The sequence below is a fragment of the Pelmatolapia mariae genome, linkage group LG5 (genome assembly GCF_036321145.2).
Source record: "Pelmatolapia mariae isolate MD_Pm_ZW linkage group LG5, Pm_UMD_F_2, whole genome shotgun sequence".
NCBI lineage: Eukaryota > Metazoa > Chordata > Actinopteri > Cichliformes > Cichlidae > Pelmatolapia > Pelmatolapia mariae.
The window spans coordinates 31,067,803-31,080,931 of NC_086231.1; the positions used below are offsets into that span (position 1 = coordinate 31,067,803).

The 13,129-nt window shown below is 42.6% G+C and overlaps 1 protein-coding gene across 4 annotated transcripts in view; it reads right to left on the minus strand.

The window, feature by feature from the left end:
• The window catches only part of foxp1b (forkhead box P1b), a 145,422-nt gene that overhangs the window by 76,277 nt on the left and 56,016 nt on the right, over positions 1–13,129 (minus strand). For all 4 annotated transcript variants that reach the window (XM_063474760.1, XM_063474759.1, XM_063474757.1 and 1 more), the window contains exon 6: positions 3,159–3,328. In XM_063474760.1, the coding sequence (XP_063330830.1) occupies positions 3,159–3,317 (159 nt within the window). In that variant the 5' untranslated portion in view covers positions 3,318–3,328. The remainder of the gene's footprint in view (positions 1–3,158; positions 3,329–13,129) is intronic.

The window sequence follows — 13,129 nt, forward strand, 5'->3', positions numbered from 1 at the left end:
AGTGAACACAACGAGCACAGCAACAAGATGCACAACAAATGTTTACAAGGGCACCCAGTTGTCTAACTATTACAACACAACAGACAGGACATTGAGTTCCTCCTATAGAGAAATCTGCTGAATTTCAACAGCATCTTGGGGAAAAAAGAGAAGAAACACAGCACCTTTTTCACCCTAAAAAAATATTTGACTTACTAATAGACATGCTTAATTCAAGCTTATGGTCCACTTCCCCCAAATCTGACTAGTCAACAAGATGAATTCCCCTGTCAGAATCAAGATGATCAAACAGATTACAATTATTTCATCCCCCATCTTTATTAATGAGGACTGTCTTTCATAGTTATGTTCCCTAATAAGAATAAATGATATGCCACTGCCAGGTTTGTTGTTCCGGCTCACTCGAGGGACTCTCAGACATTTGCACTTTGAGTCTGAAAACATTTTAGATTGATTTTTGCGTCACCTAAAGGGGTAATGGCACCTTGCATGTGTTGTGGAGAACAAAGAATGCAGGAAAAAAAACTCTCAGTGTGTCAGTTAGAGGCGTATTAGTGCAAGCCACAAATAAAACTTAAAAGAACGACTGTGAAATGTCACAAAAGTAAAAAGTTATCGAGTAACTGAGTGAAGATCGTAATGCCCCGGGGACAATTAACATGGTTCATGGTGCGTGAGGGAAAATCCTCGGCTAGTCTAATGGGAGAATAAAAAGACTGCCTGCCTGTCTTGCCAGTAACACTACCATGGTAAGTAGCCTATCAAAGTCCAGTGCCAGGAGCTGAGAGTGAGACATCTCGTCCTTCGTTCCCATCCGCGCGTCATTTATCACAGGCAACAATTAATACACCTCCCTGCATGTGGGCCACACAAATTAACCACTGGATTTGTTCAAACGGCATGAACCAGGAATTATTTCTGCATACGCTACAGTAGAGAACATGTTTCCGCAATATATGGAAGCAGGATGGAGAGAGTTGCTGGTTTCTCCTTTCTTTAAATGCCAGGGCAGATGCTGGAGAGCAATAGTTCTTTTTGGATGACTTGAAAACAGGGAGCATGCTTGGACGACTGGCTCTATTCTAGTGGGAAGGCTTTATTTCCATCCCTTGTTGGTGTCAAGTGCACATCCATGACACTTTTCTCGCCCGTTCTCTCCCTCTCCCCTGCCTCGCATTTATCAAAGTTGTAACCCTGTTGTCTTTGCAGAGCGAATCAGAATGTGCCCCTGGCAAAGAATGAAGGAAAAGTCAACAGGAATTAAGTTTCACTGCAACTGTTTACTCAACTGTGGCCTGCAGTTATTGAAATTTTATCCATGGTTTTGTGTGACTACTGCAGTAATGAATTCAGTATGGCTGTGATTTTCTCACTGACGACATGCTCGTTCGGAGCTGGAAAAAAGATGGGTGGGAGGTGGGGTCTGGGGTCTAGCTGGGGTAGTGGGGATGATCTGGAGAGGCCTAAAGGCTTCACAGACTAAGGCTGAGAATCAGAACACACACTGACTCATCCTTTGTACTTACTGAACAATCAACACTTCTTCTACCACTTACAAAGAGGAAATGGAATTAACAGGGGCATCTTGCAGCAAAACATGCACCATACTTCTAAGATGACGACACCTAAAGCATCATTTTGCTTTGAGTGTATGTTTGACCAATTAATTATATTTACATACACCCATTAATCTACAATAAAAAGGGAAAAAAACAAACATTTTTATAAGCAATTTAAAAACATGACTACTGACAAATAGTGACCTTACAGGGTCGTGCCAGTCCAAAGCCCAAAAGCGCCTGTAAAATTAGTGGCTTATTGTTCCTGATTTTACACATAAATAAATGCTAAACAAGTTCAAATGTGTAGTAAAGAATCATGCAAACGTTACGACTTCATTTAATTTGACCTGTTCAATGCTTACATGGATTAAAACATCCCTTCTGATATATCAATACATGGTAGTTTCCCTTTCATGGTGGTACTGGGAAATAAATCCTCCAGTAACTCTTTGCTCCTGTGTGCAGAGCTACAGACTGGTACCCCTGCTGTTCTGTCTGTGCTAGCACATGATTAGCAATTAGCATTATAGCAAGGGGAAAGTGCTATAAGTGCATATAGCTGGTGTTACAAAGTTCCTGGCAAAAGCCCTGGTCATCTTACTGCTGAAGTGAAACCTGAGCTACACAGCTGAAATTTCACAATAAAATTTATGTTATGGCTAAACATCACCTAAAATGCCAAGCAATGGCTCTTTAAACGGCTAAGCTATTTTATCCTATTATCAAAATGTTCCCATCATTTCCGAAAAACAGAACTGTTCATCAGTGGCCAAATATCACAGCATCAGAACACCGTGATGATTGTGTTCAAAGATGATAAATGATAATACTGAGTTATTGCTCAGCTCTATGTGTTACAATGCCATTTCCCTCTTGTTCCATGCTACAGCTTTGTTTGCCTCCCTGTAAAAATGCTGATGGATGCGCTGTGACAACAGACAACGGCACAGAGCCATGCATCATCACCAAACAGCTCCTGACAACAACCCTAGTTGTGCTGTCGCAAAGACCAAGATAGTAGAAGACACACTGATCTTTTCAGTGTTGTTTCTTTAAACGCAGTGTCGTGTGCCACACATAACGCTGACACCAACAGAAAGAGCTTGTCTGTTTGCCTCAAGTCTGAGATGGTGAAAATGTTTCGGCTTCACTGACGATAACGCCGGCGTCTGTCTCCTCACCTCATTGGTTAGTACAGCAGAGTGTGGCATTAGTTGTGAGTGTGAGGTGTGTTTACAATGAGCCGGAGGAAAACGCTGTCATCCAATTGGATGTCACGGTTCCTTAACTGTCTACAAAATCCTGTGGCACCTACATACTTAAAATATGTCAGAACATCATAATAAATATTTGATAGAAATGCAGATGCTGCATGCTACAATAAACACGTTTGCAACCAAACAATCACACAGAAAGAGCACTCCTCGTCTTTTAAATATTCAAAAAGGGCCTCAGTATACATAAATAATAATAATAATGTGTTTATGAACTAGATGTACTTTGAGGAGGAATTAAATATTAAGAGGCACTTTAAGAGGCGGATCGGCCTGCTGTTGACATGGCTTAATAAAGTGAAGACAGGTGTGAATGGTCTACCTGGTGCTGCTGGAGATGCAGGAGATCTGCTGCAGTCACTTCCGCTGACGGCGTGGCACTTTTTGGTCGCCCCTCTCTGGGTACTCCCTCCATGCTCGCTCCTCCATTCTCATTGGCTGGGCCGTTGCTCGTCGCCTCCGTCCCAGATTCTTGCATCATGACTTAAAAACCTGAGAGAAGGCGCAGAAGAAGAGAAAACAGGGACAGAGACGGAGAGAAGCAGCTGTTAAAACACACTGCAATGAGGTCGCATTTCAACTGTGGGCCAAACTATAAACATCTGTCATATTCTTCCCACACAATTTCACTTTTGTTGCAGGTTTCCCTGTTGGTTTGTGCTTCCCTGTGTCTTGTTTGTTTGCTTGTAGCATATGCAATGAGGCAAACACACACACGCATTCACAGGCTGCCTCTAAACACAGTAATGAACAGCTCCTTTGTTTTGTCTTTTCCGGTGCAGATCCTTTACAGATGACAAGTCCATACCGGGCAGGAGAAAAGCGAGTGGGTTTTGTTTGTATTCTCCAGTATAGGGTATATGCAGGGGGGGGCATGGTGGAGGGGTTGGGGTTCGGCACACATGTAGAGGAACCCAACCTGCGTTGAGTGAGAGCAGAGGAGCCCAAGAAAACACTGGACCTCCAAAACAAAACACTTTCTATGGAAATGGATATATTTACTTGCATGGCTCCCTGAAGAACCACGGCAGAATGGCTTTTTAATGGGAAACAGAGCGACTGTGTGAGGCCTGCCAAAGGATCTCCATGAGAAACATCCAATCTGAGGCTGAACGAAAACAGTCAAATCCTTGAGGGGTGCTCAATTAACACCAAAACACAGGTCTGAATATAAATAAATCCTTTTGCGTTGGAAAAAAATGTTGACTTTCATAACTTAATCTAACTGAAAAGGGTAAAATACAAACACTGGCAGTAGTTTTAAGCACCACTGCACGCTTTATGTAAAATTATGGCAGCAGCAATCAGTGAATACACAGTTATTTGCTTACAAGATGTGTCCTCAGTTTTGTTTTTGGATACACAAAAGCCAGACAGACATGCCATCTATCCCAGCACACCCCCTCTGTCTCTCTGGGGATAAGTGCCAGTGACACTGGTGCATATCTGTGCCTGAATTCCTCAAATCAGTGGAATGATTTACAGCTATTGTGTGCTGGTCACAGGCTTCATTGCTGCAATGCATCTATCCCCCCAATTCCAGGGCAGTTAATGAAGCTGACCAAGTCAGGCAGAAGCAAATTAACTTGGCTGATTAATTATTTATATGAAGCAGAATAAATGCCTTTAAAACACTTGGCCTCATCATGAAAGAATGTGAAAGTGGAACTAAATGCAGATTTATGGTGCTGCGTTTAAGGCATGTAATAGGAAGGCCAGTCTGAGTTTATATGTGCTCAGGTACACATGCACAGCGTCTCCAGAGAGCCCATCTAAACAAGATGCAGACACACACCCAAGGGGACACACACTCAGGCTGACAGATAGGAAATTGGGGTTGACAACTTGTCACAAAAGAATATTTACAGAGCAGAGGTGAGATAATAATCTAGAAATGGGATTATTTAAAAAAATAAACAGTGGTGTGAGGAGAACTGTTCTTTCAAAATCTGTTGTTTTTAGGGACAGGCTCGTAGCTCACTATCATCAGCAGCAGTTTGGGGCTAAGAGGAGCTAAAACTGTACCAGAACACAAAGCAAACTCCAAAGAGCATTATAGTTTACATTTCCTCTCAGCCCTCCTCGCAAGAAGCATGACTGAATGAGTCATCTGACACTGTGGCCTGTGCCGGTTCAGTTGTGTCACGACGCCCCCACACTCAGGGGCCTGTCTGAGCAGCTTGGGCCCGGCCTACAGGGCCTGTTCTTTGGGCTGGAGCTTGAGCTGGCCCCCCTCTCCCTCCAGACAGATGTTGACCCGGCTCACCCTTCCAGTCTGGCACAGCCTCCCTCCATAATGGGATTTTCTAAACAAGGAGTGAGCAAGAGGAATACTGTGGGATGGGACGCAGCCAGCCACAACTCCATCTACAGGCCCCTGCTCGCACCAACTCCCCTTCTGAGACACCAATTAGAAACACACATTCTCAGGCGAAATTAAATGCCATTTGAAATAAACCATGTGCTGACGTTATTCACCCCCACTTATTTTTCAAATAAAAGATATTTTCCACTTGCGGGAAAAAAGAGCTGTCTTTTTCTTTTTTTTTTCCTCTCCAAAGCTACATAAGGGGGGGTGTAATGGCTATTATACATGCACTGTCATTCCATGCAAAAATTTTCATAATTGTAACGGAAAGGCGTAAATTTCCAAATGCACGGCATCTCCAAAAGTAATCAAGAGAATGAGCCGCGGGGCTATTTTAATGTATGCAAAACTAGTGACCCACAATAAAGGAGAGAAAGGCTACAATGAATGCAAAGTAATGCGCGCATGCTTGCGACCGGCACTGATGAGGGGATGGCTAAAATTAACACCCAATTAATTTTCGAATTGACAAACAAATGAAACCCATAAATCTAGTTTCTCATTAATTTTAGCACAGAATAATTCAAAGCTGCAATATCATGAGTGAAAAAATTGGAGGGAAAAAAGAAAATGGAAAATGGGCATTATCCATCATAAATATCAAGCAGATAGGAAAGAGCCTTATTAGAGAGTTGTGCTGATAACAATGTTAATCTGTGAAGCACTGAGGCACGGACACCATCATCATCAGCTGAGGCCCGGGCAACTTGGCCACGTGACTTGGCCCTGAGTTTGTTTATCTATGTATTTATTTTCACTTTGCTCTGGGGAAAGCCTTGTGTGTGTGTGTGTGTGTGTGTGTGTGTGTGTGTGTGTGTGTGTGTGTGTGTCTGTGATGATGATGACGATGACTCGAAAAGCTCCAAGTTTTTCCATTTGTTCCATTTATACACCACGTGCAAATTCAACTGTAATTATGGGTCAAGCATCATGCTAAATGGGGTGTAGTTACTCGGTTTAAGAACATATGCATTCGTGGTCCAAACACAAACATTTCAACATAATAAAATACACAAAAGGAGACGTGAGGGGAAAAAAAGAAAAAGAAAAGCTCTCTTATTATTAATGGAGCATGTCAGTTTTTTCGGAGCTTGAAAAAAAAGTTAAAAAAAACAAAAAAGAATGAAAATAATGGAAATTCCAGGAGATCAAAACAAGGCAACAACAGTTTGTACAAAGAGAACTAGCTGTGCTGTTGATTATTAGATGCCTGCCTGGTCTTTAGGGGGGAGTTGCTTGCAAAATAAAACAAGTGTTTGGAACAAACACTGGATAATAAAAAAAGGTCAGAGTTTCTGTTTGTTTACAGTTTGTTTTGTTTTCCCTGCCTCAAATGGCATAGGGAGTACAGTACAAACAAGAGTCACATGTGTCTCCCACCTGACCAGACAGGTTGAAGGTTAAGAACAGCCAGCGGGCCAGAGCTCATCAGCTCCCCTCCCCACCACAATGGAAATCCAATGCCTGTCCCCCTGTCATGCCTGCCCGGAATTCAACAGCCAAACGAGTCAGCGGTGGATTGAAGGTAGGGCTGGTCCACGCAGCTGTGCTCTGACCCTTCTCCGTGTTCTGTTTTTCTCTAATGCTCATGACAGCAAAGCCTCGGCAGCCACCTGCTTCGATTCGCCAAGTTCTCACACAGCCGTTGTTTACAGAAGCACACAACAAAAGCACAACATTTCTTGGGTGGGAGATAATGACATACAAAGGAGGACACAATAGGGAGAAGTTCACTTTAGAGCTGTTTAGGTTCAGCTTGGTTGCCAGACTAGACAACACATCGGCGTGCACCAAAGGTGCAACAACAGAATGCTTCTGAAGGTTGCTGAAGAGGCTTGTGTTTTGCTGTATTTTGGCTCCTGATGTGAGGGAAAAGTCGAAAGACAAACACAAGCTGCATGTTAAATAATCCATTATCGCAGCCCTCATCACTGATAACAAACTACTCTGAGTATCTCTTGAAAATATTCCACTGGACAACACAACACAGAGAAATTGGGCTAAATTCCAACAAGCTTTATAAACTGCACTCCCACTCCCTCATACATATCATCTCCACACAGCAGAACCACCTCAGTCACAAAGCCTGAAAGTGGATCCAGTTGCCGCTCCTCTTCTGAGAGAAACGAACGGCCGTGGTGACATTCTGCCAAAGGAGACTTCACAGTCAGACCAAACAACCGTGTAATCTTGTCAGCCACTTCAACCAAGTCACAGATAAGCAAAGCATATCTCCAGACCTCTCTGACAATATAGAAGTAAAACACGCTGCACCCACCCTTCTGCAAATAATACCCCCATTGCAAATCCTAGATTTCTGCTCCACAAGAGACACAGAAGTTCTTCCCAGACCTTGTACAGGGTATAAGCAGGCCACTGACACCAGCAAACAAAGCAGCTGTTTGTTTAATAAGTGATTGCTGCCATGGCTACAGTAAACATGAGGAGCAGGGGTTTGTGTTTATGAACAAACACATCTCCTTGCAGGAGCCATTTAATATTAACCAGGTGAAATGATCAGCCAATTTCCTAGGTGACACTAGGGGCAGGCAGAGTGTAAACAGGTTCTAGGAGGGGAGAAGGAGGGGGCGAGGCTTTAGGGAATCAAGGTCGATGCAAACGCAGCTTTGACTAGAATAAACAGCGAGGCAAAAGTCAAGATAAACAAAAAGTCATTCTTCTGACATTTCGAGACGCATTAGGCTGGCGTGTTGCAGCTGCTCGCAAGCCACCATGAATGAGAACAAGATGGGGTGACGGGCGGGGTGGGCAGCCATGGGGGTGGTCTCCTATGGAAACACATCATTGTCAAGCAAAGCAATCGTGTGTTTCTTCCAGGCCCAACAAACAGTGGCGCTTCACAACAGCACAGCGAGGAACTTGTAAAAACATGTTAAACATTTACCTCATTCAATTATTCAGTAACCGGGTTTGTGGAAATAACAAAGGAAGTCTGAGGGCTCCCAGAGATGGCACTCACTACACCAGGGCATGGAGAGAAAAAGAAACAACAAAGAAGGAATTAGGTGGAACTGAGCAAGAAAAGACGTTATCCTTCATAAATCACAGCGCCTGGTTTTGATTACTTGATTTATGTGTGACTTGAATAGTAAGATTATGACTTAGTCTGCCTGCTACATCAAAAATGTAATTGCCCACATATAAGTGATTATACACAGTAGATAATGTATAGCGGGGACTTTCAAGCAGCACATCACCTTGACCATTAATTTTTCATGCATACAACAACTTGCCATCTGCTGAGATGAAGCCATCCAACGAGGCTTCCTCACCCAGAATCCCCTGGTGTTTTTTCCCCCTGCACTTCCCCTACTGATATAATTTAGTCCCCCTAAAAAACTGCTAGCCCCATGAGAGGAAGCCATAAAATATGATCAAAACACATATTTATATCACCTCAGGATGACTACAATAGGATTCTCAAGCATGAAAGTTTAGATCCAAACCTATTACTACACCGCAAGCAGAGATGACTAGGATGATTCACGCGAACATCCGAGTATTAACACGCTACAAGTGCAGATAAATTAACAACAAGCAGGGTGCAAAAAGGCAGATTCCAGTAGCGAAACTGAGTAGATCCGCAATTTCAGAAAACACACAAAGCCGTTTGTCTCCTTTGCATGGAGCCATGTGAGAAACACCTCTGTGCAACGGCCTGCTGTGCACAGACAATGACGGAATGTGCCAAAGTAAGGCAGGCCATGATATTTTTAGTGCAACTAGGGCCGATGGAGACTAAGTAAATAGAGAAATCTAATGAGTTTAAATCTGGTTGTGCATGAATGGAATAGTAATTCTGGGATGTGGAGCCTCTTTTAGGAGTGGTACGCCACACATTTTCTCAGCGACTCTCCTTCATTTGACTTTGATAATCTCGCTCACATGTGAATTATGCCCATTAACACTACAGCGAGAGGACAGACACCAGGAGACGAGGGGCTGCTTTTTCTGACCACAGGTTCAATGGAAGGGGAAAAAAAAGCAAGCACTGCTGCCCTCAAGTTCGTCTTACCAATTAGATGTGTCAAACACAAAAACCCCAAAGAAAAACACGAATCTATCAGCGTCCTACGGGAGTTGCAAAAGCACTTATTGTTTTAACATTACTTAAAGTGTGTCATACATTTTTAATCATTTTTACTAGAATCCATGTAAGGGCTGCTCCCAATGTGCTGCTCCCAAATGTGTCACATAGATTTTCCTGGGAAAACTGAGGTTAGCCTTAACGAACTTGTCTAATTAATATTGTGTGCCTATGCAAAGAAAGGAAAATATTATTAGCATTGCTGCCTTTTGGGGGTGGCAGGTGTCAACTCATCAAAGTGCACGCTTCCTTTGTCATCTGACAACATGAGCTTAATCATTTTTTGGTAAAAGCTTTGCAGTTCTGTGAAATCGCAAAGACAGACCTGTGGTAAACCACAGCTCTAAAGACAAAGTAAGCTGCTAATTACCACTGAGTAAGTCATCAGCTGTGCTACATCCATTTATTACATTTCCACTCTCAGTACCATGCACGATAAGTGGAAGAAAGCATGGTCTGGTCAAACCCCTGCTATTTAAAAAAATCTTGACGGTGTTAAATGTTTCTCTGCAGACAAAAACGCACAGCGGGTGCATGTCTCCAACCTCTCTTGTTTAGAGTTACTCACAAAGAGATTAAGTTAAGCTATTGATTTCCCAGACACAGTCATTAACCTTTACACACAAATAATGGCACGGTAATGGAGTGACTATTTTGTTTAAATAGTTACTCACAACTGTCATTCCTTCAACCGCTGCTTAAAATTTACCAAGTTCTCTGTTCATGAAACATCCGCAGTCTGCTCTTTGACGTGTGATTGGCTGTCATTATTATGGGTGTGGCCTTACCCACTGAGTCCCCCCACTCCTCCTCAAGGAGACGTTCTTCCTCAACGTGCCACGACAGGGGTCATTTAAGCCTAAGAAGCATGTTATGGCTTCCCAGAGAGAGGACAGCAAGGGTTAAAAAGGAAGGGAGTTCCATCAAGCAGTTAAATTGAAGATAAAGGGCAAACAGCTAAATACCAAAAGACCCTACATGAATTTCTTCCTTTTAATAGAATCAGGTTTTAACAACTCTTTTTTGTTAAATACAGCCCATGTCAGGATGATGCGTCCCACTCATAAAGCAGCACAATGACAATGTACAGTGGCACTAATACAAGGACATAGTTCATCATGACATTTTCTGCAATTCCCAACTGATTAGGGTCATTATGTTGGAGGCCTGATTTATGTTGTCATTTCCTCTCACCGATCCTGCATCAATGAATCTTAATGAATTGGTAAATAAGGGTGAAGATTACACTGTGTGACACCGCAACATTTCTCACCCTCAACGGCCGAGATTTATGTAGCCAATTAGAGACTAACAGAGAAAATTGGCTGGCAGAAAAATAATATTCTTTATGGCACAAAATGGAGGAGCATTCTCAGTGAAGGGCAATTGTATTGTCAGTGCTGAAGTCCATAAAACAGCCTTCTAACCCTCCTTCCAAACGCAAAAAAAGGGGGAGCTGGACTATTGTTTGCAAGCAGGGCAAGTTCAGACCATTGTGAGGCTGCACGTTTCACTGAGACGTTCAGACGTGCGCCGAGCCAAAGTCCTTAACATTCACCGCGGCCTACCTCGCATGTTTGAGCAGCATAAATACACCGCCGTATGACAAACATGTTTACCTTCTCCCTGCAAACATCAGACAATCAGACACCATGAGGTGCTGCTTCTCTAATGAAGACACAGGAGCTTTTATCAAGGCCGGCCGGATCCCTCTGTCACAAATGTGGCTCTTTCATACAGACATCAAATAACATTTGTACAAAGAAATGAATCCAAATTATTTGTGCTAAACATACAACAGGGCAATATTTGTCAATTAGTTTTTTATGCAAGGATAGAAACACATCCAAATGCCCTTCATCTTTCCTTTTTTTCAAGGTAGGAATATCAAAATAAAATCACCTATTTGAAGATATGTCTGATCAGCACATAGTGGAGGACATATACAATCTGATTAGGGCTCTTTAAGTATTCCTGGGTACATCATTATTACAAGCATGATAGCTTTTATTTCTCAGATGCAGATTAAAGAATCCCGAAGATGATTATGGTGAGGGACAAAACTGTTTTTGTGTATCACTACAAAGCATGAAAAGCCAGCCTGCTTATTAATACCAACTTCTTAAAAGGGCACTTAGAGTTATAATGAGAGCCTTTATGTATTACATATTGTGACTAGATTTACTGTGAGGAAGCGGCTCTCCACATCAAACAAGCCGGCTTGCTATTAGGCACAGGGGCTGAGGGATGCTGTGTGAAAAGGAGTGGAAAATTAAAGCTGAAGCAACGCAGGAAAGGGCTTAATTTACTGGCATGTACAGTATGCAAATGAGATTACTCTCAGCTTAACTGCATCATTTATGTCCATAATAACAGCATCATCATTACAGGGCTCAAATTAAATTACACTGTAATTAGCATATCAAAGTGATTGGTTAAAGTTTAAAACAAATACCCAATTTTGTTAATGAACATCTGTAATCACCGTGTAGACTCTCAGTGAAAACATCCAAAACAAATATGTGTTTTGGAGAAGGGGAGGAATAGCCCTCACAAACGACATGCCCGTATGTATACATGTGCGTCTGTGTGCATCACAGTGCTGCTGGGGGTGGGGGGGTGGGGGGGGCAGGGGCTGGGGGGTGTTTTACCTGGAGAGCTCCACACGCTCAGGATATATTTCCCAAACTCCATGAGATCAAAGATCCAATTTCCCACACTTGCCACTTCAGGAGCTCATCAATAAAATACTAATCACTTCACGGCTGATTCTGAGAGTGGAGCCGCAGCCAAAGGCTTAGGGAGACTTCCATATCGCAAAAAAACACCTCTCCTCTGACTGTCTTGACTGTTGTTGAGCGTGCGCACACGCTTCATCAACAGCCGCACATATAATTTGCAGTCAGGTTTTATCCAATAGCTGTCCTGCCGCTTTACCTTATAAACATGGCGAGTGTTAGCATAGAGCCTCAGACCCTGACAGAAATCACATACGCCTTATTTCATACGCATATTAATGAACGCCAACATGGCTGATCTGGCACTTTCATCAGCTACACATTATAGACATTTTTCAACTTTTGCATAAAAAAAAGTCCAACGACTACCTTTGTTTCCCCAACAACAGCATTTCTTTTTCCACCTCTGCTAATAATGCACCAAAAAAGTGGCAGCAGCTAGTGGTGTACATTATCAGAAATGCACACGTCAAATTTTAAAGAAGTGGCATCTTATTTTATTCATTAAGAAATCCATTAAAAGGCCTTATTCCTTGCAAGTATGTAAAAGATGTGCCTTTCAAGGTAGAGCTGGGGCAAATCCACTCCATCAGCTAATGACGGCACTCATTACACAGAGAAGCTGGCTAATGAAGGCGCGGTGGCCGGCCGATCCCCTCACCCAGCATAAAGCCCTATGAAATGCTAATACCTCACTTCTAATTAAAGGATACTAAGTCCAAATGCACCTTCACGGCTACTAGCCGGCAACATAAATTTTATTTTTTAACACTACACTACACCCAGAGATGTGCCTGAGCAACATTCCATTAATTCATATTTTAATACCCCCACTAGTCCTGCGTTAGCCATGCTGCCTGCCTCTACTCTACCTTTTCTCTCCCCTATCAGCTTTATATTGTGAGTAAGCACATCATTACGCTTTCTAAGAGTAATTTTTTTCTTTTCCTTTTTTGTTTGCTGCTTTTTGTTAGTGCACATTTTGCTTTAAAGTGCTTCCAGAAATAAACACTTATGCACACATAGCCTTTATGTGCGTGTCACAGGGGAAAGGTCATGAAAAAACAAAGAAAGAAAAA